The following is a 26,173-nucleotide window of genomic DNA, read 5'->3' as shown; positions in this document are numbered from 1 at the left end:
TCCACACACTCACACACAAACATCCAACCACTGGCACACACACAAACACACAAGCAAACACACACACGCCCACACAAACACAGCACTCAGCTGCAGGGGTAAAGAGCTGATCATGGGCCTCTCAGACAAGATACACCGCCTGTCAATCTCACCCGCTGGCTGTACTCATCATCCCGCCCACTTACAGAGCCCCTCCCCGCCACGTACCCCCCAGGGGCCTATCCCCAGCAGAGAGCCTGACGCCCTGCTCATCTCCCCCAGCAGAGAGCCTGCTCATCTCCCCCAACAGAGATCCTGCTCATCTCCCCCAGCAGAGATCCTGCTCATCTCCCCCAGCAGAGATCCTGCTCATCTCCCCGAGCAGATCCTGCTCATCTCCCCCAGCAGAGATCCTGCTCATCTCCCCGAGCAGAGATCCTGCTCATCTCCCCCAGCAGAGATCCTGCTCATCTCCCCGAGCAGAGAGCCTGCTCATCTCCCCCAGCAGAGATCCTGCTCATCTCCCCGAGCAGAGATCCTGCTCATCTCCCCCAGCAGAGATCCTGCTCATCTCCCCGAGCCCTGACACTCCGCTCATCTCCCCCAGCTCTGGGAGCCTGACGCTACGCTCATCTCCCCCAGCTCTGGGAGACTGAACCCCGCTCATCTCCCCCAGCTCTGGGAGACTGAACCCCGCTCATCTCCCCCAGCTCTGGGAGCACGAGCGCTCATCTCCCCCAGCTCTGGGAGCCTGACGCTCCGCTCATCTCCCCCAGCTCTGGGAGCCTGACGCTCCGCTCATCTCCCCCAGCTCTGGGAGCACAAGCGCTCATCTCCCCCAGTTCTGGAAGGGCGTGCACTGGCTGGCTGTGGCCTGGCGCCTCGCTCGAGTGAAGCACTCCAGCAGCATATAATGATTCCGCAGCCTACTGTGTCCGTGAGTTGATTGCACCAAAGTGGCAGTTTCCTCTGCTGGATGGCCACTATTGCAAAAAAAATGCTATTTAAGGAAACTTCACTGCTGTTTTGCACTCTATGGCTGAACGAGGTAAGGCTTCTGGACCCTCAAATCAAACACTTTGAACAGAAACGGCAGGGTGCAACACAGTGAATAATGAAGGCTGGTGGTCATGAAGGATGGAGCCTACAGAACCTCTGTTATGTACGGCACTGATGACCCAGACGCAGACATGGAGATAATCCAAAAATGTAGTTATTTATTCGGAATTCGTAAGCCAGGAGATCCAAGACAAAGACGAAAACAGAAAGCAAAAGAATAGTCAAGAAAACAGGCAAAAAGGTCAAAAATCCAGTAAATCAGAAGGCGAAAGTACAAAAGGGCGAGGGCAAAAACAGAAGTCACTAAAACAAAGCAGATAATCAAAAACCAGGGGTGTCTTTAGGAATCTCAAGAAATAGGCGTACAAGTAATTTGGCACTATAACTGATCAACGTTCTGACAATGGGTGAAACAGAGACTGAGCTTTAAATACATGAGGGAAGGTGACAATCTAGGCGGAGCTGGGAAAAAGGTGGGCTAAACAAATAGACAACAGGTGGGGAAACATAATAGGGTAATAACATCATAACAGGAGGGAGACGAAAACGTGGACTGGATGCACGTCACCAAACATGTAAAACATACGGCTCCGGATTAGGGAGTAGACATTTGCATAGATTGTAGTGATAGTCAGAGACAGGTGCGAACACTTCGCTGAAACTAAGCGAGTAATCAGGGATAGCATAGGGAGGCGGAGTTACAGAACAGTGCAGAAACACTAAGAGATTGCGTTAGTGAATTAGTTATGTGAATACTTCTAACTACCCAATAAAAGTGACTGTTAGTTAGTTAGACAGACAGTAAGTGTATTAATCGGATTAGTACTGTACAATATCTAGATTCGTAGTAGTTAGTAAGAATAGTGCTTTACAACATTTAACTACCAGGAAGTAGTTAAAGCAGGAAGTAAGAATTGCGAGCTTGGAAGGAATGTTGAAAACCCGAAACTACCGTAAACACCCAAATAGTGGGACATGCAGACAGGGGAGTGACTAGGCTGGTAAACATTCAGACGCAGACATACCAGGGGATAACAAATGAGAACTGTAATGGAAAACAATAACCAAGGATGTATGAATAAATAACAAGAATAAACATAAATACAAACAGGACAGATACAGAAACATTACAACCTCATTAGCTCCTGTAGGTGCAGTGAAGCAACATTAGAACAGCAAGCCATTGATACATTGATTACATTTACAGTAGCCATACCCATGTTCTATTGCTGATGAGGAACTGGTTCTCTGGTTGGGCTATGAATGAAACAATTTATTTTTGCATAAAAACTCCCACCCATTCTTTGTCCATGAAAGACATTGTCAGACCATGAGGATAACATATCAAAATGCTATTAATAGCAATTTATGTAAAAAAAAAGTAAGACGGTCAGAACTTAGTATTTGCAGAATTTGCAGTTCATGAGCATTTCACACCATAGTCTCTTCATGTAGAAATATGCTCCACAAGCCGCCTTCACAAAATGACCTTGTCGCTCAGCATTTGGGCACATTGTCTTATTAAATAACAGCATGAGGCGGGAGGGCAGAGCTCATCTCTGCCTAGCTGGCTGAGTTTTTTGGGGAAATGTGGCTGCTTAGAGATGAGCCTAAAAGAAGCCTGCGGCACAGAGCAGCAGCAAAGCCTGGGAAAGGAATTATCTGAGATTTGAGGTAAAAGGAGGTGATTGCTGCTCAAGAGCAGCTCCAATCTCAACCAGAGCATTTCAACATCTGGCACACAGATCCCGCTCAGCTCCGAGCGTGCACGTGATTTAAAGCACAGCGCGCACGTAATCCAGCCACAGAACGAGCATGCCTGCGCTTATGACACCACCTCACATCCGAGCATCGCCGTTCTTCACAATACGTGGCCTTCAAGATTGAACCGAACGGACTTTAAATGTGTCGAGAAGCCATTCATCGCAATAATATATGAACAAAAAAAAAAAACGCATTGATGGCTGATTGTAATTGATGTAAGGCGTATGCCTTGCACTGGATCATAAACATTTTGAAGACATATTGTTTTACAAATGTGGAATGCGTATAAAAGTCTCTGATATTATGAACAAAATGATATAAAGTATCCTTGTATTCATTTTAAAGCACCAGCCATTCATTTCCTTTTTCTTACCAAGCACAAATATTACATTTTTCAGTCAGGGGATCACCCACATTTTTTCATATTTATGTGAATTATATTTTCTCACATATTAGAACATGGCTCTGTGAATATCTATACTCCTTCCCTTATGTTCTGTGTCGGCCCAAATTAAAGATGTTATTCTCTTTCAGTAACATCTCTCTGTCTATCAACCAAATGTCATACACACACATATGCACACACACACACACACACACACACACCTTTAGCTTTCTCCTTATTTCCAAGTCGTCACTTCTTTTCTAGTGTGTGCTTTATTGTCATAAGTGCTTCCATCAAAAATTACATTTTAATGATTTAAAAGGCACCGTTTCATCTATTCAGGAATTAAGGATGAAGAGAATCTACAGCACTGTGTGAACTACAAATGGAAGGTACTGTACAAAGTGCATTTCCAACATGAACACCTCATTCATTCTAAACATATTTTCCACATGTGCTGACAAATGGGAAGTTAATCCAAACAACCATGTTTTAGCAAACCTAGTAAAAGCTGATGATACATTTAAGCCAGAGTAAAAGCAATGTGAAATGTGCATTCTGTTTTGGTTCAGCTGTGTCAAGTGGACTTCAAGATTGATGACATGTCATGACAGTCATGTTCAAACAAATGATCATTTATGAAAAAGAAAAGAAACTACAAAAACATTCGTCCAAAAATAGAAATAAAAATGAAACATATTAAACATTTTCAGCAGCAGGTTTATCATTTAAAATGGCCCAATAGAATACTGACCAACATTGCATGATATACAACAGTTCCTCTCAAACATTTTAAAACATAAAACCTCAATCTATGCTGACGGTTTTTTTCCTTGCAGATACATGGTTTGTGTCCTCTGTATTTGCAGCAGTCAGTGGATCACCCACATTATTACTAGTCCCAAGATTATTTATGCCATCGATAATAATCACAGGCTCTTCCTGCAAACTTGTGTGGAGTCATTGCTGCATGCAAAAGCAGGATACCTCTTTTTTGTTCCAGCTCTGCCTTGGACCATGATAAATGTTAGCAATTTCAACTGGCCAACATGGTATAATATATGAACTCCTCCACTTGTCATGTGGTTTGCTGGTTTAATTGAATTCCCCCTGTGTGTATGTGATGGTTTCTTGGATTATAAAATTGCGTGATGATTATCATTGGTCTGGGGTCTGGACGGGTACAGATAACCCTCTTCTCTTGCGGACATGCTGCAAATGAATGGCGTCCATAGAACGACCAGTGTTTTCCAAAACACTGTGATAGTAAAGGGGTCAGCACATGGATGCAGATACATGGAACAGGGGGACAGGAAGGTCATTTTGAAGGACACGGAGAGGTTCTTATTTTTGCTCATCTCATTTTTGTATAATTTTGTTTCATAACTGTGCCAATTTATGGGTTAAGGCATACATTTTCTTTTACCTGGTACCCAGTTTTCATGTGCTTTTGATTTGACCAATTGAGGCAATTAGATAGATTTACAAGTTAACAAAATACATTAAAATGATTCAGAATATGAGCTGATGACTGTGGCTGGAGCAGCTTGTATTGTGTTCAATTACCCACTTAATGTTTTCACACCTCCCTATTTATCCACACCTAAGTAACAATACTCAAATTATATGAAATAATTTCCTATTTGGCTGGCATTTTCCCATAGCCAGTTGCATCCTGATTTGAAATTATATTTCATACAGAAATATATGATGTGGACAGAATTTTAAAACCATTTCCATACAGTAAGTACAAATTCTCCTGGAATGTATCACTACCCAAGAACCAACATTTTCAATGTAAACAAAATGGTTTGACATGCTAAAAGCAATAAAATGTTGTATCTAAATAAATGTTTATTTATGGTGACCTAAACAATATTTTGATCTACATATCTGCTACATTTTAATACATAACTATGTTTGCAGATAAATGCATTTCTGTATTTTACTTTTCGGTAAAGTCAGTAAACACAGGCATTATTTGTCTGCAAGTATCACGTCTGTTAACATTTTTCAGAGGTATGAAATAACTGAGCCTGATTGCCTCCTATGTAACATATTCAGGTTTGGTCTCGTTAGAAGGGGCTAAAATCATGAATATTTTGATAAGATCATAGTGTTTAGCCCTGCTTCTAACAGCAGCGTGCTCCTCTGATTATTAAGTTTGTGAGGGCCAGGAGAAGAGCAACCAAATAAACATTGGTCTATGCTCTTTCTCTCACTCACACAAAAAACATCTGACACGGTGAACTTTCGGGAGTTGATATCTGCCGTTGGCATCTGAGGAAACAAAACTTTAGTTTTGGGCCTGGTTTCTTGGTATTTGGTGGTTTTTGTCTAACGCATCTCATGCTCATCTGGCATTTTAACATTTTCATCCCTGAAGAATTGGCTGTCTTTATGAACTTTGATCTTGGTTTTCTTGGAACCATCTTGGTTTTTTGTCTAGCAGCTCATCTGGTATTTTGACATTTTCATCCCTGAAGATTTGGCTGTCTTTGTGAACTTTAATTTTGTTGGAACCATTTTGAGAGAAACAAGCTGTGGATTGGTTTCCTTGCATACTCTTATTTTGTAACCTTCTTTGCTGAAAGTAGTTGTACCTTTGTGTACCTTGTAGTTGTCTTGGATGCTTGGATATGGAATATTTTTGTGACTTAATACATTTCTTAATTTTAATCTGGTTATGATGGTACATAAAGTTTGTTCCAACAGGTTGTTCTGTCTATCAACACATTCACAGATTTAACTGATAATTAATATCTATTAATAACAATTCCCAAATGAAATCAATCTACTGTATATGCAGGATAAGCGAGACGTTTTAACTGTTGATTCATTTGTGTTCGGTATTCAGAGTGCCGAATGTTAAACAAGTGTTTTACTCAATCCACACTGTCCCAACAATTACATAAACAGAATAGGGCTCTGACAGTCTATATAACACTTTGTTGGAAACTGCTGTTTTCCTTGGGGTACAATAAGAATCACATTTAAAAGGATCATTGAAGTTAAAGCAGGAAAGCAGAGAAGTGGAAAACTCACAGGGCAAATGTGATCTTTCTACAGCTTACTCACTGCCAACTCAAAAGGGCCATCAACCAAATGCCAACTGCACTGGATGGAGCAGCCCAGGTTCTTGTGTATGACTGGAACTTCCGGGTACAGTGGTACCCATTGTTCTATGAGTTATTAGCGAGCTTTAAGCTCTATGGGAATTGGATTTTATCCAATCTCGAGACTGAAAACGATCTACGCAACACCATCTTGATGGCCAATCAGGGCAAAGATGCGCTTTAGCGACCGAATTTACATACGGTGGCTATATAAGCGACATCGCAGGCCGTCATTCTTTCTTCGAGACAAATTTTCAGAGAAGGAAAGAGACAGGGCCTGTGAAGCTTACGTCGCTGCGTAGCTGCGAACGTCGTACGTATATCGACAGAGCACGCACTGGGCAAAGTTTATGCAGCATAGCAGCCCCCTCCTCATGACGATGAGGAGGATGCTATGCTGCATAAACTTTGCCCAGTGCGTGCTCTGTCGATATACGTACGACGTTCGCAGCCTATTCGACAAGCAGATCAGCTGTTTGTCTGTTATGGTGCTGCTGCTAAGGGAAAACCTGTTACGGCACAGAGATTTTCCCATTGGCTTACTGACGCAATCAACTGGGCGTATGAGTGTATGGGCTTGCCCCCTCTGTCGGAGGTTCGCGCCCACTCTACTCGAAGCATGGCAGCTTCTCGGGCACTTTTTAAAGGGGTCAGTGTGCAGGACATTTGTACACCGGCGTCATGGAGTTCGCCATGCGCCTTTGTGCGTTTCTATCTGCTGGATGCATCGACACCCTCGGTGGCGCATGCAGTCCTGAGCTCAGCGTCCAATCGGACGTAGCTGCTGCTCAAACACATTATGTGCAACGCCTCTACGCGGTGGCTAGAGGCGTGCATGTTTATATTGGCCATCTCCCGGCTTGGGTATTCGGTAGCTGGTTTACATGAACCGAGCGCTGGGGATGGTTGTGGCTCCTCGGTTTATACAGTTCCCCTTTTTTTCATGCATAAAAAAGGGCTGGCTATCGAGGGGAGCCCCTCTTGATTGGCTATCACTGCCATCGCCTGTTGTTCTGCATCAGGGGGCTGATGTTGACGACAGGGCGTGGGCTATAGGGTTCCCATAGAGCTTAAAGTGAAGCTAATAAAGAAATAGAACTTCCGGGTACAGTGGTACCCATTGTTCTATGAGTTATTAGCGAGCTTTAAGCTTCACAGGCCCTGTCTCTTTCCTTCTCTGAAAATTTGTCTCGAAGAAAGAATGACGGCCTGCGATGTCGCTTATATAGCCACCGTATGTAAATTCGGTCGCTAAAGCGCATCTTTGCCCTGATTGGCCATCAAGATGGTGTTGCGTAGATCGTTTTCAGTCTCGAGATTGGATAAAATCCAATTCCCATAGAGCTTAAAGCTCGCTAATAACTCATAGAACAATGGGTACCACTGTACCCGGAAGTTCCAGTCATACACAAGAACCTGGGCTGCTCCATCCAGTGCAGTTGGCATTTGGTTGATGGCCCTTTTGAGTTGGCAGTGAGTAAGCTGTAGAAAGATCACATTTGCCCTGTGAGTTTTCCACTTCTCTGCTTTCCTGCTTTAACTTCAATGATCCTTTTAAATGTGATTCTTATTGTACCCCAAGGAAAACAGCAGTTTCCAACAAAGTGTTATATAGACTGTCAGAGCCCTATTCTGTTTATGTAATTGTTGGGACAGTGTGGATTGAGTAAAACACTTGTTTAAAATTCGGCACTCTGAATACCGAACACAAATGAATCAACAGTTAAAACGTCTCGCTTATCCTGCATATACAGTAGATTGATTTCATTTGGGAATTGTTATTAATAGATATTAATTATCAGTTAAATCTGTGAATGTGTTGATAGACAGAACAACCTGTTGGAACAAACTTTATGTACCATCATAACCAGATTAAAATTAAGAAATGTATTAAGTCACAAAAATATTCCATATCCAAGCATCCAAGACAACTACAAGGTACACAAAGGTACAACTACTTTCAGCAAAGAAGGTTACAAAATAAGAGTATGCAAGGAAACCAATCCACAGCTTGTTTCTCTCAAAATGGTTCCAACAAAATTAAAGTTCACAAAGACTTGAAAGCCACCAGGTCCAATACCCGTGAGCGGAAGGACGTGGTGATAACCTTCGGGGTAAACGCAGGGTTCGGTCTCAGCACGACTCTGTCAGATCCTGAAAAGGAGAGACAGTCCGGGTGCACAGACAAGGCGCATAAATCGCTTACTCGCTTAGCAGAAACTAGCGCAGTAAGCAGCGCTACCTTAAGGGACAAAGCTCTCCACTCAACGCTCTCCAGCGGTTCGAAAGGAGGGCTGCACAAGGCTTTTAGTACCACCGTTAAGTCCCACTGCGGAACACGGGGTGGGGCCACGGGTTTCAGACGCCGGACGCCCTGGATAAAACGCTTTACCAGGGGGTGGGCAGCCACCGTAGAGCCACTATAGCCAGTATGGCACGCAGAAATTGCGAAGACATACCCCCTTAACGTGGACAAAGATAACCCCTTATCAAGTAGGCTCTGCACAAAGTTGAGCACTACGGATACAGGGCACACCAGGGGGTCCTGAGAGCGTTCGAGACACCAAGTCTCGAAGGCCTCCCATCTGCCTTTATAAGCCATTGTAGTTGAGATAGCGCGAGCATGCTGTATAGTATTTACAGCTGCCTCGCTCAATCCCATGTTCACGAGCCTGCTCCTAACAGGGGCCAAGCCGTGAGGCGCAGCCTGCTTGGGTGGGGATGAAAAATGGTCCCCGCCCCCTGAGACAGGAGGTCCCGGCGCTGGGGAAGTCGCCACGGGACGTCGGTCAGCAGCAGGGCTACATCGGCCATCCACTGTTTGTGCGGCCAATCTGGCGCGATCAAAATCAGGGGTTTCTTCTCCTCTCTCGCTTTGGCTAGTAGCTGCGGTACCAGACCAAAGGGAGGGAAGGCATAAAGGAGGCCCTTGGGCCAGCAATGGGCTAGCGCGTCCACTCCCAGTGGGGGCGAGCCGGTTGCTGTCATCGCAAACCATAATGGGCAATGCGCATTCTGTCGGGAGGCGAATAAATCCACTCTCGCTTTCCCAAAGCGTGACCACACCTCCGCTACCACGAGTGGGTGAAGACACCACTCTAGGGGGGAGGGACCGCCCCGAGACAAGAGGTCTGCGCCGCAGTTCAGCTGCCCCGGGACGTAGAGCGCCCGTAAGGAGCGAACTCGCGGGTATGCCCAAGTCCAGATCCTCACCGCCAGCCGGTGTAGATGTGGACATTTGGTGCCGCCCTGTCGGTTTACGTAAGCGACTGTCGCTTTGTTGTCGCTTCTGATTAGAACGTGTCTGCCCCGAAGAAGGGGTTCGAAACGTTGTAATGCAAGCCATACTGCTGTGATCTCCAGCACATTGATATGAGGCAGAGGAGGGTTCCACAACCCGCTCGCCATCATTCCATTGCAGACCGCCCCCCACCCCTTGGTGGAGGCGTCTGTGTATACAGGGACATGAGTGGAGATAGCGCCCATTGGCACACCGACACTCAGCATTCGCCCATTTCGCCAGTGCGAGAGTGCTCTCACAACCGACTGCGGAATGCGAAACAGCTTTGCGCGGTCTCTCATTTGATCGAAATGCATTCGCTTGAGCCAGAGTTGCACCGGTCTCATGCGTAGCAATCCCAACGGAACCACGGCGATTGCTGCCGCCATTAAACCCAACAGGCGCATAATCGTGATTCCACTGATGCAGCGACCTGGGAGAAATCGGCAAGCGTGGCCTCTCAGGGAAGCAATTCTCTCCTGAGAGAGACGCGCCGTCATTGACAATGAGTTCAGCCGGAGCCCTAGGTACTGAACACACTGGCTCGGGGTAAAAACACTCTTGTCGCGGTTGATGGTGAAACCCAATCCTTCGATGTGGGTTATCAGCATCTCTGTGTGTTTCGCAGCCAACTCCCTGGAAGGGGCTAACACAAGCCAGTCGTCCAGATACGTTAAAACGCGTATGCCCTGTTGTCGCAACGGGGCGATAGCAGCCCGCGCCACCATTTCGAAGGTGCGGGGTGCCAGGGACAGACCGAATGGGAGTTTGGTAAATTCGTACGCTCTTCCCAGAAAAGCGAAACGAAGGTACTGCCAATGGCGCTGTACAATGTTCACATGGAAGTAAGCGTCTTTTAAATCTACGAGCGTGAACCAGTCCCCTTGGCTGATTGAGCTCATTACGCGCTTGTGCGTTAGCATCTGAAAACGTCGTTTCACCAAATGACGGTTCAGAGCTCGCAGGTCCAGTATTGGTCTCACACCGCCGTCTTTCTTTGGAACGAGGAAATAAAGGGAATAAAACCCTCGCATTTCGGCGTGTTTGGGGACTAGGCGGATCGCGCTTTTTGCCAAGAGAGTCTCTATCTCTTGGGAAAGTGCGCTGTTTAGATGCAGGGGCATATTCGTTTCCCTTACTCCTACAAAAGGAGGAGGGGGGACAGCGAACTGTAACGCGTAGCCCGCTCTGATTACAGTACTGAGCCATGGCGTCAGCTTGCACTTCCGAGTCCAAGCACAAAGGTTGAACGCGGACCTGGTTGAAAGCAGTGCAGACTGTACCACGGGCTTCTGAATCTGCAGAAGCCCGGCTCTTAAGTGGGGGCGGGGTCGAATTCGAGCCAACGACCTGGTGCTTATCTGTGATAGGCCGACGTAGAGTCCTGGCCGGCTTCGATTTTGAGCCGGTGAGGACTCCAATACTGCCTGAATGTCGGGGAAAAAGGCCCCTTTTGACTGAGAAATCACCAAGCGCTGATGCCAGCTTTGAGGCAGAAGGCAAGGGAAATGTTTGTGTAACAATAGGGGGAGTGTGACTTCGTGACTGTAAGGGCGAAACTCGCTCCCGAGTAGGCGCTAGTAAAGTCAGTGATACAGGAGGGGTGTCCGGTCCACTCGACCGGATCGCCTCTATGACACTCTCCCGCGGAGATTCAGGAACGCTTCTGGGCTTTCGATTGAGGCGGGTGAGCCCTGGGTGCAGCAGGGTTGAACGGCTTCGTCCAAGCCTTGCCGCTAGCAATAGTGGTAGCGTCTCTACGGCCACCGGGCTGCTCCTCAATTGAGCGCCGGGGTGACGACACAGGAGTGCGGCGAGTCTTAGACCACGAACGGCGATCCTGGCGTCTTGCATCTGAAGCAAGAGGCAGGTGCTTCTGCAGAGTGGGTCTCTCCTCATCCAGTCGCTTAAACCTCGCTATCGCTTCGGTCACCGCTGGACCGAAGAGACCGTCGAGAGAGACTGGGGCATCGAGGCGGGGGACCTTGTCCGCTTCAGGGAGTGCCGAGTTCGCTAGCCATAAGTGCCGGAGAGAGGCTACACTCCAGCCCATAATCCGTCCAAAATCCTGTGCCAACCCCTGGGTGAGGTGCAGGATTGCGCCCGCGTTCTTCCTCAGCTCGGCAGAAACATCATCTGCGAGGGAGGAAGTAAGGGACTCGATCAAGTTCGTCTGTGCTATCGCTAGGATAGCAAGATTGTTTGTTGCATCGGCGCCTTGGGAACCGCAGATAAACGAACGTTCAGACAAGGCAGCTGATATCTGCCCAGACCGAGTGGGAAGGTTAGGCTTCCTTGCGCTCCACCTTGCTGTGGGGGCGAGGAGATGAGTAGCCAAGGAATCTTCGAGTCGCGGAACCCCCTCCGTCTGAAGCTTTTGTCGGCCTGACACCACCGTGAAAGGCGAAAAAGACACTACCGGGGCTTTCGTAGAGAAAGGCTTATCCCAGGTTAGCTGCACGTAGTGCTGTACAGACGGGCAGACGGGGGTCGGTTGCACACCGTGCCTCGGTGTGTCGCGCCTGTACACTGGAGCCACCAGCTCGTTTACAGGCGCTGCAGGAGGAGGGGGCCAGGGGAGCTCCGCTCTGGTCGCCGCCGCTTTCATCACGACCGGAAAGTCTTTCAACAGGGAGGGGTGGTGCTCCAACTCACCCGTCGCCGTTGGGATAGCGACAGAGCCGGAAGGCTCCAAACTGTCGTCTGGAAGCATCTCCTGGTCACTAGAGTGGAGAAGGAGGTCGTTGTCCTCGTCCCCAGAGCTGTTAGCGAGGGTTAGGAGCGCCTCTTCCAGATGGGCCGTGTCAGACGGAACCCTGCCATCGCGCAGGTTCGGTCTGTCCTCCTGAGAGTGCATGGCAAAAGGCTCCGGGAAGTCAGCCCAACTGGCGTCTTCGCGGTGCATGCTTGCCCGGCGCAGTAGCTCCTGCGCCCCAAGTGCAGCGCAGGCGGTGCAGGTCACCTTAGTTAAGGCCGCGAGAGCATGGGTCTCGCCGAGACACATAACGCAAGCAGTGTGAGGGTCCGTACCCTCCACGGCTGCGTCGCACCCTTGGCACCGCTTCATGGCGAATCTTCGAGCTCGACGTCGTCTAGCGAGGGGCTTTGAGTCGGGAAAAAAAGCTCCTTCCTCACAGCAGCGCGTTTCTGCTCGCAGACGAAGAACTTCGGCGTGGTAGAAACGTAGTCTCCAGCTAGGTTGCTAACCTTGCGCTGAAAATTTGAGAAGAAAGAATGACGGCCTGCGATGTCGCATATATAGCCACCGTATGTAAATTTGGTCGCTAAAGCGCATCTTTGCCCTGATTGGCCATCAAGATGGCGTTGCGTAGATCGTTTTCAGTCTCGAGATTGGATAAAATCCAATTCCCATAGAGCTTAAAGTGAAGCTAATAAAGAAATAGAACAAGAGGTTTTTCCTTTCATACTCTGACCATGATCAATAAAGTTTATTGCGTACGTACATAAATCTAACGCAAAAAAAAAACCTTCTGCTCAAATGACTTTGACATTTCATACCTCAATTTACATATTGTGTGCAACATGGCTAATTAGAGCCCATAACAGCATTTTCCTGATTGTGATTAATCACAAGCGTAACTCACAAAGGTGTCTCTTCTACAATATCCCTGTGATTGCTGTCCATATGTCTGAGACAAGTCAGAGACATGCTCTGAAAACCTTCTTGGCATCGTAATCACATCACCAAGGCTGCGTTGTTATGCCTCGAGCAGAAAAGGCTCTTTATGACACACTGCAGTCTGGCGTTTTTTGTGTCACAGACTAATTGAGAACTGGTCAGAAGCCAAGAGCATCTCATGAATGGATTTCATGCGTTGTTGCTAAAAATACGACAAAATGACAATAGTTCACTGAGCATTCTGACCCGAGGTCAATCGCTGCTTTTTATGTCAATAGAGGCATAGTGTTGATTCATCGACAATTTACAGACCTGAAGATAAGCTAAAAACATACACCTTCCCTGTTTTCTGGCTGAGAAAATGTGTGATAAACATGCAGAACTATTAATGGCACTATATTTAACAAAACAATTATACAGTTTATACTGCACAGGTTATTCCTGCCAAAGTGAGTACCTCAATACTGTAAATGACACCTCAGTTGCAGATATCACCCGGGAATGGCATTTTGAACTTTGAGGTTGATCTCATCACTGTAACTGCATTTTACTTCAGATAACACAAGGTACGGTACATGTTGAAAACATACAATGAATGGATGGATGGATGGATAGGATGCTCACTTGGCATTCATGAATTCCCTAACAAATTAACTAGAATATTCAAAAACATTTTCAAGCATTGTCCAAGCAGATTCTAAGGTGTGCGATAGAACAAGGTTCCGACTTGACCATCACACCATGCAAAACAAGATGGTGCAGGTAATACGCTGCACTGTACCATTGTCTGTACTTCAATTTCTACTCCAGATTTCTGGACCTTGAAATGGACATCAGACTGAACACTGCTGAGCTGGCACAGCAGTGGGAGTTGTTGCGTGACAAGGGTTTAGGGCACTGCTCAACTTCAAAGAACATGGTGAGAGTGTGGTCGCAACAATCTGCTGAATTCAGATTACAGAGATCAGAATACATAAAACGTACAATACAGCTGAATAACTTAAGTATTCATATAAAACACTAGCTCAACAGACTCACAGCGCAGAAAAATTAATACACACCCGGACATTCAGATAAGACATTGCTGAGACGCTGGCATGCACCTTAAAAGACAAAACCCATTGCCACATGAATGAGGCACTTCTGGGACTGAGGTGAAGAAAGTTCCACTTGTACAGAAGAAAAAAACCATCGTGTTCTGTTTCAACCAATTACGTTGATCTAGAAAGATTTTTTTCTTTCTGTGGAGTCCTATGATGTTAGCAAAAGCAAAGAATGACAGAGGAGTCTTTTAAACAACTGACCATTATCAAATTTAATAAATGTTTAAATCGTCCATTATTTATTTCAGTTCAGTTGAGTTTTTGTGGTCTTTAATTTTTTTATGCCTACAGTATGCCACTGGAAGCAATTTTATTGCTTATTCTGATATAATATATTATGTGCATATATTTTTTTTATGTAGACCTACTTCTCACTGATTAGGAAGAAAAAAGTAACCACCCAACACTAAACATGTCCGCCGTGTGTCGGTGGTTCTGTGCACTGAAAGCAACATACTGCATGACAGCGTGGAAGAAATGCTGTCAGTCATCACCTGCGCTTAATTAGTGCCAATTGATGTAGATTACTGGGGAGGGAAAATGTGATAACTGACTGACAAGAAGGCTCAACCTCTTACTGAGGGATGACTCAATTGCCTGTGAGAAAACTACCTTAGATAACCTGGTGTCAGAACAACCTTGCCTGAGCAACCTAAAAACAAATGGCAGTTTACCGTGTGCTTCAGAGGAAAGTGCATGCTTATCGGTGCTCTCCATAACTGACGGTGGAGGTTGAGCATGAGCAGACGCAACTTTGGCATTCTGAATCGGAGGAAAATAAAGGAAGAAGGTTAACTAAAATTGTTATCCCTGGCTATTAGTGGGCTATTACTCATCCCTCAGCTCTTGGCTTGAAATTGAGAACTGTTTTCTAGCTGTGCCAAGGCAGATGGCAGTTATATGTATATATGTTATATGAATGTCCTCTTGTCAAACTTCAGACTGGTGTCTCTCCTTTGATAAACAGTCCTGAGGCTCATTCATAAGATGGTAAGCATGATTAGAATGTATCTGAGGGAATATCAAATACACCGTTTCTCTCAGCTACTTTTTACTTTTTTTTAAACCTTCATAAAAAATGCTATTCATTTACATTCCAAATGTATCTATGAACAATTGTGAGACCCCCAATTTACATCTGCACCTTGGACAAAATTTTTTTCTCATTTAGGCTCAGGGTGTTGGACCCAAATTTTGGCATTCATACATCAAACATGGACATGGAGCAGCTCAACAAGCACAGAAAACCATGCACGGAAGAATACATTTTCACTTGAGACATTATGTTAGCCTGACAAAGGACTATATGAATAGAAGTAATGTAATCAACATTAACATAAAAAAATAATGGAATGGAGGTAGAAGAATGGTAAATGATTGGTAATGTTGAGGTTAATGCTTTTACACAGCTTAGCTCTATCCTCTCGTAATTCATATCAAATGGAAATGATACTCTGGGGTGACTACCAGATAAAAAGAGTCAGCTTCTTTGCCAGCACACCCACATGTTTTGCCTATTGGATAAAAGGCCTGACGTTACATTCCCTCATCACTTTACAATTGGCAAGTAGTCTGTCCTGTGTTGCCTGTCACTCAAGAAAGATTTGGTTTCGAAGATTTATGTGAGGCCAGCATGCATCAAGGCAATGATGTAAAACGTGGCCATTTCAATAATGTGCAAGACGTGCATACATTTGCAAAACAGGAAGCATTTGAAAGCCATTTTGTATTCTGTATGCTCTGCGATCATTGACACATAACGCTGTGCCCGGTGATTTGTAACTTAAATTGGAAAATGCATACAGATCAATTATGTACATTCAAGCTAATAGCAAGGACAGATGCATCCTAGGTCTCCAAATCATGCATGTACCAAAATGCAAAAAATACAAACATTCCTAAAATGTAAAAGCAAATGTGCTAAAAAGCAAAGTGGCAATTAACTGCAAATGCTTATAGTGTAGTCTCAAGATAAATGAAATATGGGGGAAGATTAGTATTTACATAGTATATGCGCATTAACACATGTCAGGACCCTCATACATTGGATTCAAAATGTATTTATAAATATATAAAATAAAGGACATTTTCAATCACAACTGAGGAACACTTATAAAAGCAGCATTTATCAATGCACTGCAGTAATATCTTTGTGTATTTTGTCAGAACAACCTAGGGGCTTAGCATGGGTGTCAAATATAATAATCCGGGCTTCTTTCATATAAAAAAATACTTTGATTTACCAATTTTGATGAGCCTATTTATCTTTCAGCACTGAAAGCCGGAAAAACAACATGCTACGGAAATTGCCAAATAAGCCAATAGAATTGCGCAAGGACATAATTACGGGCATGTTAAACTATTTCACCGGTGGTACTTATTTGCTAAATATAGGAAACAATGTTGAAATGCAAAACATTGTTAAAACAAAATAATAACAAAACGTCATTAATAATTTCATTTTCAACAGCACGGCAGTGAGAGTGGGGGTGGGAGCTGAGTCGTGGGCACGTGGCCAAGTCTTGCTTCAGTGTGCTACCGCCAGGGCAGCCTGGCCCCAGCTAACGCGAGTAAGCGTAGCAAGTGGAAGCAAGACAGACGTCGTCGCTCACACCAAAAAGTCTAAGCGAGCTCGGGGAGCCCTGTGTACCTCAGGCCAGCTTCATCCAATTCCGTTCTAGCGATGACAAATCACAAGAATGTGCGTTGATGTACACGGTGAAGGTACTGTAGCTTGTGGCAAGCCATTATCCACACAGTGTTGCTGAGGCACAATCCACTGTAGCTGACTGTGGTGTGAAAATACTGATAGCACAAGTCCTGGAGACACAATCGAACCGACTTTATTAGCGTGCCTATTTTTTACCCTCTTAAGGTCATATCCCATTTTAACGTTTTCACTTCAGTGGTTTATCCGCGATCTTCCTTTTTTTGCGATAGCATTATATTGGAAGCATATTAGCATTATATTGTATACATTAATGAACAGTTTATTCGTTATAGATCGAATGTTAAAACTCAATAGGCTGGCGCCTTTTACTTGGGAAATCGTGTACTCGAAGCCAATCACGTGTATCAAAATGTTCCCAAACTAGTCTTGAGATCCAAGGTTGTTCCACAATAATATTATTAATACTGAAGAACATATATTATGGTCTCTGTACAAAACGTAATATAACCTGTTTCGTGTTTTAACTCATTGAGCTGGAAAAACGAAGCTACCGGTTAAACTGTAGCAGTACAATTAATCAAGCATACAATACAATCCATCCCTCTTTATACAATAATGAATTTAAGTTGGAAAATCAAAACGCCATAACTGTCTCCATTCTGTGGCTAACGTAAAAATTGTACTGTACGCACCTCCTCTTTTTTTTTCAGTGGAGCGCTCGCCTTCGAGAAAGGTTTTGTTTTAGACATATGAAAGACCGTTTCTGATCTCGCGGGGCATGAGGCGGTTATTACGCACGTTTGCGTTGCAGTTCTGTCGATAATTTGTTGCAGGAGATGTGCCTGTGTTCTAGCATTCAAGAAAAGAGGTCCGTAAAGTTCATCTCGTTACCGGCTGCTAAAGTAAAGCTCAGCAGTTCTGATTGTGCGTGGTCTGACGTGCGGAGCACATCCGAGGGGGGCAGGAGCGCAAGGCTCAACCAAGGGAAAAGGCGTAAGAATTAATTTGCAAGAGGAATTTGGAAGAGACGCAACATTTGGTAGAAGACGCTTTGAAACGGCTGTTTCCCCCCTCAAGTTTCGCACAACTGATTGTTTCCTTGAACATTTGAAAACAACTCTACGCACTGGAGAAAAACGCATGAAAGAATAAGCTTGCCCCGCTCGTTTGTGTTGGTTTACTTGTGGGTATGCGAAAAATAATGGCTCCGAGTTCATCTAATTTGTCAGCGTTTGCTATGGAATTATACTAGTTTTGCTCATGACAGGGGCGCGTCCACACTGCCCTGGTTATATTGTTAATGATCAAATCCACTCATTTGCTGCCCTGGCATTTAAAATGTGTCTCCGATACATTGCGACGGTTGACCAATCATTATTTTCTGGCTAGATACAGAAGAACGAAAATTACGGAGAAAAATAACTATTTTTCGATTTCTGTATTATCTGTCTCTTATGCGTTTTTCCCGCCGTGCAAAGTTGGTGACTATCAGGATCTTGGTTGAGGGATCCTCTTTTTAGAGGAAATCGGTGGATGACAAGCAAAAGAAATCTGGACCGACAGAGCAGAACATGCTTGACAAGCGTAGTATTTGAACGCAGCGTTTATTTCTTTTGTTTTCTGTCTTTTGGAACCCAGCGTTAATACCTGCATTCGAAGGGATATTTATGTTTACATATACCCCGAATAAGAGTTCTGTGGGAATCTGTGGATTGAATTGCTTCATTTGAAGTTTCCTCCCGAATTGGATTATTTAGAGGCTGTAGTTGTTTGAACAGGGACTGCACATATATTGAAAAATACTGAAGACATGCTCGGATATTTAGATTTACACACCGTTGGAACCACACCGGAGTGCTAACGAGCAGTGAAGGAAATTATCATACATTTATTAGGAGAAAGAAAATTGGATAGGGGCTTCGCTGTTTCCAGCTCCCTGAGTCGGAGTTCCCATTGGATTTATCATGATGTTCATGCATATTTTCAGCGTTCTGTTTTTCTTAGGTGAGTGAAGTTGTATTCATATTAACCCTCCTCGTTCACAGCCAAAAAAGTAATTGATCACGAATTTTAACTCATGAACTTCATTATGAAATTAATAGACTATTCCAAGATTGTGCACTCCAGGGACACCGTAATTAATCTAAATCTTCGGAAGTAGCATAATTTTCGAAACATTGCAGGTTCAACGCCTTAATGGAAATGGAATGTAACTTATCCACCAAATAAAATACTTTATGTGGGCTACGTTGTTACTGTTCAAAGCAAAGTGTATCGAGTATATAGGCGATAATTGAATCATAATTTACATCCTGTCAGAAAGTAAGCAGCACGTAGGCCTATATTATATGTATAGGCCAATAGAGGCAGGTGTGTGTGTGTGCTCAGTTAAAAAAAGTTAAAACTCATTACACATATCAGCAGAAATGGACGTATGTGTACTAACCTGTTGTATAACGGAATCCATTTACCCGTCTGTCGCATTCAAAATTACGTTGCCTATAGAAGTTCAATGCAACAATGAAATAGTAATTTGCAATCGAGCTATCCTTCACTTGGTTGACTGAAACGGAATATGTAACATCAAGGTCACGGGTATTACGGACTAACAGATGCTATGCATTTCTTTCGAGCCAAAGCATAGAGGTTACATGTAGTTTCAGTCTGAGCATTTTTGATATGTTGGCGAACCGGGAACTAGAACACAACTTTTATAACCTATTGACTTACCTATTGACTTATTGCTCGCGGTTGAGTTATTCAACTTACAGCCACATACACAGACTGAAAGAGATCATTAATATGGGACCTTCTGGTTATAAGTTTATGTCATGAAAGGTGAAGACATGTTCGGGAATAGTGCATCAGTAAGTTGAGAAGGTCTAAAGGCCTACATGTAATCACGCAATCCTGATGAGGAAACGGTCAGCCAACGCACGATGCTTAATGAGGGTGTGTGATTTTGATGTCATGCGGAGTTTTGCTGTAATTATTATGCTACTGCTACAATAGCTACTCAGTATGTTTTACTACACTATAAATACGCTCGGATACCTTTTGGGTGGATATTACCGCCAATATTTTCCTCCCGTGTACACTTCACCTTCTGAGTTTATATTTCCTCAGTTTAAGTGTGTACATGTAATTCTGTCCAGTTTTGAGTTCTGGACTTTGCTATGCTTTGTTGGTCGGATTAGGTTCATCCTGAAGGTGGCGCTCGTGTCCAGCAATTTATCGGCGAAACTAAGTAAGTTGATTTGACGAAATATAATGCAATTGACATATTCGTCGTATTGATATAGCCTACTAGTCATACACCAGCATCTATTGTATTTTGAGGCGTAACTAAACCTAAACTGAGACAAAATGTAAGGACTCAAATTACAATTGCGCTCTCTCTCTCTCTCTCTCTCTCTCTCTCTCTCTCTCTCTCGAGATTTAGACGTGAGAGAGAGAGAGAGAGAGAGAGAGAGAGAGAGAGAGAGAGAGAGAGAGCATGCGTTTACATGGATGCGTAAACATTTTATATCTATTATATCTATATTGCATATTTCAGTACCTTGCGTTGGGTTCTGAGGCACTGCAAGGCGACCACATAATATCATTGAAAATGCACAATATTTGCGGCATAGGTAATTTTCTTTTCAAACTTTACGTGGACTGCAGGGCAAATCTAAGCTCAATTAAATGCCCAGCCTGCCTAGTCCAATAATCCCACGTATTAAATCAGAAATCACTGATATAGTCTGTATGTCGTTTTTTGCACATGGTTTTGTAATGATTAATGTCAATCTCTGACCTTGTAGATACAGTGAGATTTCGGCAGTACCCACAAGATACATTGCTTAAAGAACATTTGTATGCTGTGTGGGTGTCCAAAGGACATAAAAGATTAATACTGATTTAAACATTCATCTTAGCTTACTCTTTCAAATAAATAACTGCACATCCTTGACTATTGCTGTTGAATCGCATATTCAATATTGAACGCATATTGACATGGCATAGAGAGATGTAGCTCACCACCAACTGCTGGAAATCATACAGTACTGTATTTCCAGTTATATTGCATAGGCAGTTTGATAAATGATAGTAAAATCATTATAATGTCAGGAATTATATACAAGGTAAATTATATTTATAGGTTATAAACACTCGGAGACCACATTATTAGGTACACCTGAACACCAGCTTGTTTTCTTGGCACACAACAGGTCCCATAATACCAAGTGAGCATGCCACAGCCTACCTGTGTATTGTTGCTGACTATGTGCATCCTTTTATGGCCAGAGTCTACCCATCTTCTGATGGTTACTTCCTGCAGGATAACACACCATTCACAAATTGTATGCCATCGCAAGCTGATTCCACAGACAGGACAATGAGTTCATATTACACCAATGGCTTCCACAGTCACCAGGTCTCAATCGAATTGTGCACCTTTGGGATGCGATGGAATATGTCCCTCAGTCCGAAGCATGACTGCACTGTTTTTGTGTGCTTAACATGTGTACTTTAAGCACAAATGACCCATTATTGACATACACTCAGCGATCACTTTATTAGGTATTTATTATACTTATTTTTTGGTCTTCTACTGCTGTAGCCTATTTGCGTTACTGTCACCTTCCTGTCAGCTTTGACTAGTCTGGCCCTTCTCCTCTGATCTCTCTCATTAACAAGGCATTTTGGCCCACAGAACTGCTGCTCACTGGATGGGTTTTGTTTTTCGCACAATTCTCTGCAAACTCTAGAGACTGTTGTGCGTCAAAATCCCAGGAGATCAGCAGTTTCTGAGATATTCAAACCACCCTGTCTGGTACCAACAGTATTTCCACAGTCAAAGTCACTGAGATCACATTTCTTCCCCGCTCTGACATTTGGTCTGAACAACAGCTGAACCTCTTGACCATGTCTGCATGTTTTTATGTATTTAGTTGCTGCCACACGATTGGCTGATGGAATATTTGCATTAACAAGCTGGTGTACAGGTCTGCCTAATAAAGTGCTCAGTGAGGGTACATGGGAAGATAAAAGAAAAAAAATTGTAGGTTGGTCACTCATGACTAATGCATTGGGCACAAAAAAGGTTGTGTCAACCAGCGTTGGGTCATACAGGCTTGGCAGAACCGTTTAGGTCCAGTCTGAAAAGCGCACTGGCACCTGTGAGTTTCCGCTCGCGTGCAGCCGGCTGGGTGTCACGGCCGAAAGGTGACGCGGCCGTGATCTTCCGTGACTAACGGCGGCGGGCTTCCCTCTCCCCTTAGATGAAGTGGTTTGCTCCGTGGCCAGCGTCTCTGCCATATCCGGGGCGGGGACCCACGGCTGGAGGACCCCGGTGGACTGCGTGAGGGCCAGCGACATGTGCAACCAGAACTCTCAGTGCAGCTCCCGCTTCCGTATCATGCGGCAGTGCCTGGCGGGAAAGGACAGCAACACCATGCTGGCCAACAAGGAGTGCCAGGCGGCACTGGAGGTGCTGCAGGAGAGCCCCCTGTACGACTGCCGCTGTAAGAGGGGCATGAAGAAGGAGCTACAATGCCTGCAGAACTACTGGAGCATTCACATGGGCCTGACTGAAGGTAAGGGCCTGGGCTTAACGTTTTCCCCTGCCACCCACTGCCTCTTTTCAGCATTCATGGAGTCGGCAGCCATAGGTAATACATACCCATTTCCATACGGTACGTGTACACATACATGCATACATGCAGTACATGTATACGCACGCACATATATAGGAGCTGAAGGATGGTTTATTTGGCCAATTATTATGTTTTTTATTGTACTATGTGGGATGGGACTACTGCCCTATTGAATGTTGCACTGTCGTTGACCCTCTCCGCTGTGGCACTATAGATTCTGATGTATAAGAACGCCCGGGCTGTCTCACTCTATCAGGATTGTCCATCATCTAGCGCTAATGGTTGTGAAAAAGCTGTAATCATTTGCCTTTAGTGGTGTTAGGCATTCATTATGAGTTCCAGACAGCATCACAATGCGGGTTGATTTATACGCGTAGGCCTCGGCAGTTGTTGGGAACCACGACAAAAGGTGCTATTGATACAGCTAATCAGAGAGAGCTTTTAGAGCGAACGCTCCACTTTAACTTGGCATTTCAATGAGGCGCCGAGGTGTGCGCCAGCATACTTAAGAGCCCGCTAGCAAAAGTCAAAATGGAAGACGGGCCTTTTCAGACCGGGCTGAATGCGTGCGGAACAGTGGCATTTTCTGTGCGGTGACGTCGAGGCAGCCTGCTGTGACGTGTAACGAGAAAGAAACTACACTGCGTAAGTGTGACTTTGATGTTCCCAATTTGGCAGCGCTTCCTCTGGCCAGAGGACCCAGTTTCCTGCCCTACTTTGGATGTCAAACAGCAGTAACCTCATTAAAGTGTTTTACTCACGAATCCTTCTTCTTAATTCCCCTGAGGCTATTTACTGTGCCAGAAGAATGTGGGAGGGGTTCACTGCAATAATTCCGTAAATGAAACGCAGAGAAATCTAAAACTCATACATAGTCAAGGTCTGTTTGAATAGCTTTCTGATACCTGATCAGACGTAAGTCAGGACAAGCAAGAAATTGATTCAATTTGTCAGACAAATTCCGAACATAGTATGAAACACTTGTTTTCCTTGCTGCCTGGTGCAATGGAGTGTGAGCTGAAATTCAGCAGTGGGGCAGTATTGGCAGGTTCAGTGGGAGGGAAATAACTACTCAAGGTCGTGTTCTCAAACCCAGCCAGTGCAATGCTGACGCCGGGCTGGGAGCTGTCCGCTTTCTCCTGGTGCTGAAATGGAGGGGGGTGAGGGGGCTTTTCTATCGCAATCCATAGCGCGGGGTTTTGAAAAGGGAACAATTGAAATTAGCAGACCGTCTCCCTCATAAGTCACGCACAAGAAAGGTGGTCTCCATGCCAGCTCTGAATGTCAGCATCCACTTAAAAAGTCATTCAGCACGCGACTGGAGGCTCCCAGCAGGTAGAGGGACGGTTTAACGCCGCACAGCGCTCCCCCTGGCTAACTGCCTGCGTCGGCATGTGGACAATGCTAAATAGAGTGTCGCCAGGCTAAAAAGGCATTCCCAGATGGAAGGCTGTTGTCTTTTGGGATTCTCTGCAGAGCCCCACGACGTTGCCGCTCGCACACATGAGTGATTTGTATGTGTTCGCACGCGGGGAGAAAATAAATCACCACACGGTCCCAACACCGGTGTGCGGGTGCTCTTTGCGAACGCGCGCTGGGAGCAGAAAGGGCTTGTGTCTCCGTGACCTTGTGCCCCAGACTGACCTTGGTTCCCAGCGAGTGACTGATTAAAGAAGCAGGCGCACTTGTCAATTAACTAGCAGTAGCGGGTTACAACAACAGTTGGAAGAAAAGGCTTGCTCGCGGTTCTATTCATTTGCTTAACATTGTAAAAGGTAAACTGAATAGAATGGAGCGTTGGGAATTGAATGCATTTGCATATCCAAGATGTGCTCCTTATTTTGTAGACTCCTCAGCTAATTAAAAGAACTCGGAGAAGAAAATAAAAGGAAGAATGAAAAGCATGACATGTGGCGAGAGCTTCTGTTGTTTCGAGGAATTCTTGTCCTCTGAAGGTCACTGACAGGGAGGTGGGGGGAGACGGAAGGAGAGGGGTGGGGGGGGGAGAGAGGAAGCTGGAGCTCGTACAGAAGAGGTGCTAATGCCTTTCACAGAGCCTCCCATGATGCAGCCATTAGCACTGTGAGCAATGGCAGCAGTCAGAGACCATTACCCCAAGCATCCACACTCATAAAGAGGGCCCGCAGACCAAAAGGCAATGAGAGCTCGCCATTGTGTGCTTAACTCCTCCATGGGCCTCTCATTCCTCTGCCTGTGTCAAGCTCTAAATCATCTCTGCGAGAGCAGGTCACAGTATTTCTGCATGAGCTCTGGAGAGAGCCCGTGCCAATGTGCTTCACATGCTTTGAGCCCATTGTGAGGGCAAGGCTGCATCTCGCGTGAAGTTAAATGTAATTTTAGATTGTGTGAGACGATGACAGAGGACGGTCATTCCAATGTAAATACGGCTGCTGCAATCACCAGAATCTCACACTTCTACCACAGTAAGGACTTTCAGAAATGGGCTTTGCCACAAAGGTGCATGTTGTCTAGCTTACGTCTGTGCTTGAGAGAGTTAAGTGAGTGACAGGGCTAAGTACTCCCGAAAAGATGAGCCCGCTCGGTCCACTGGGAATGGGTGACAGACAAAGTCGCATGCTTAGCATGCGCCGCGATGCTACCTGCGCATCATTCAATTCCCCTTCACTTTGGATTCAGAGGCTTGTTTGAATCCACCCTGCATTTCAAACCTCTAAGGACACATTTGACATGAAAACCTTTTTGCAATTCTCTGTCAGTATCACTCTTAAAATAAGTTGGATTTCAAATTATTTGAAATTCTAAAATGGAGATGGCGGATCAATGTGTGTCACTCCAGGAAACATTTGCCAGTGTTGGATTTCCTTTTACCGCACTAAGAAAGGTATACTTGTAGCACCCCTTTGACATGCAGTATTATCACACGTGCCATGAAATGTTCTGATGGTCTTTTTATATGGTGTCACAGAGAGGTGTACCTTCAGCCTCTGATATGGGCTGACTCTCAGGTAACAATTATGGAAACAAGAACACTGTCAAAAATGCATTTTCTTTAATTATTTATTGGCCAAGTGGGGACAGGGAAACAGAGTAGGAAAGTTCTTTATGAGTGTTTTCTCCTTCAGGCCTGTAAAAATGTTAAAAGTATTATTTCCCCGTGAAGAACAAAGTCATTTTCAGAAGATCCTTACCAAATTTGCTTCCCAGAATATCTGTCATGGTCTGTCCTCCTGAATTCTCAGATACAGTGCCAGAAAGTTCTGCCCTACTTTTCTACCTCCTTTGTTTCGGCACATTACAAGTTGGACTGATACTGGTCACTGGCTTCACAGCCACCCTTTTGCAATGCCACAATTTACAGGTGAGCAGGTTTATTATTTGCTCCAAAATCATTCTATTATTTTATATAAAAATATTTTCTGAGAGAAAATTATTTTATTTAGAAATAAATATTTTTACTTCAAAACATAGGTTGAAACATTCTGAAGATGATTTTAGGGACTTTTTTTTGTTCACTTTATTTATTGATGTAAAATATGTTCCAAAATGTTTTAA

The 26,173-nt window shown here is 44.7% G+C and overlaps 2 protein-coding genes across 2 annotated transcripts in view; one reads left to right on the top strand and one right to left on the bottom strand.

Moving 5' to 3' along the window:
- Positions 1-8,350: 8,350 nt before the first annotated feature.
- LOC133139933 (uncharacterized) lies at positions 8,351-12,650 on the bottom strand. The gene is made up of 6 exons (XM_061259425.1): positions 12,308-12,650; positions 11,534-11,719; positions 10,867-11,010; positions 10,143-10,724; positions 9,052-10,016; positions 8,351-8,410 (listed from the first exon to the last, which is right to left on the bottom strand). The coding sequence occupies exons 1-6, from the start codon at positions 12,648-12,650 to the stop codon at positions 8,351-8,353; spliced, it is 2,280 nt and encodes a 759-aa protein (XP_061115409.1).
- Positions 12,651-18,897: 6,247 nt separating this feature from the next.
- Positions 18,898-26,173, top strand: part of LOC133141312 (GDNF family receptor alpha-2-like) — a 76,158-nt gene continuing 68,882 nt past the window's right edge. Inside the window, exons 1-2 of the mRNA XM_061261832.1 lie at positions 18,898-19,001; positions 22,265-22,579. Coding sequence (XP_061117816.1) covers positions 18,962-19,001; positions 22,265-22,579 — 355 coding nt within the window. The 5' untranslated portion in view covers positions 18,898-18,961. The remainder of the gene's footprint in view (positions 19,002-22,264; positions 22,580-26,173) is intronic.

Source organism: Conger conger, chromosome 11 (assembly GCF_963514075.1).
Source record: "Conger conger chromosome 11, fConCon1.1, whole genome shotgun sequence".
Taxonomy (NCBI): domain Eukaryota; kingdom Metazoa; phylum Chordata; class Actinopteri; order Anguilliformes; family Congridae; genus Conger; species Conger conger.
The sequence above is the reverse complement of the archived record's forward strand: the minus strand, read 5'-3'. Positions and strand labels throughout refer to the sequence as shown.

What these genes read in the sequence shown, in the direction of transcription:
- LOC133139933 (XM_061259425.1), bottom strand. Translation starts at nt 12,650, where the DNA reads ATGAAGCGGTGCCAAGGGTGCGACGCAGCCGTGGAGGGTACGGACCCT. An exon ending in CGACCTCCTTCTCCACTCTA is followed by an intron (nt 11,720 to 12,307) that starts GTGACCAGGAGA and finishes CCTCCCTCGCAG; the next exon opens with ATGATGTTTCTGCCGAGCTG. An exon ending in CCCAGCGCCGGGACCTCCTG is followed by an intron (nt 8,411 to 9,051) that starts TCTCAGGGGGCG and finishes TTTACCCCGAAG; the next exon opens with GTTATCACCACGTCCTTCCG.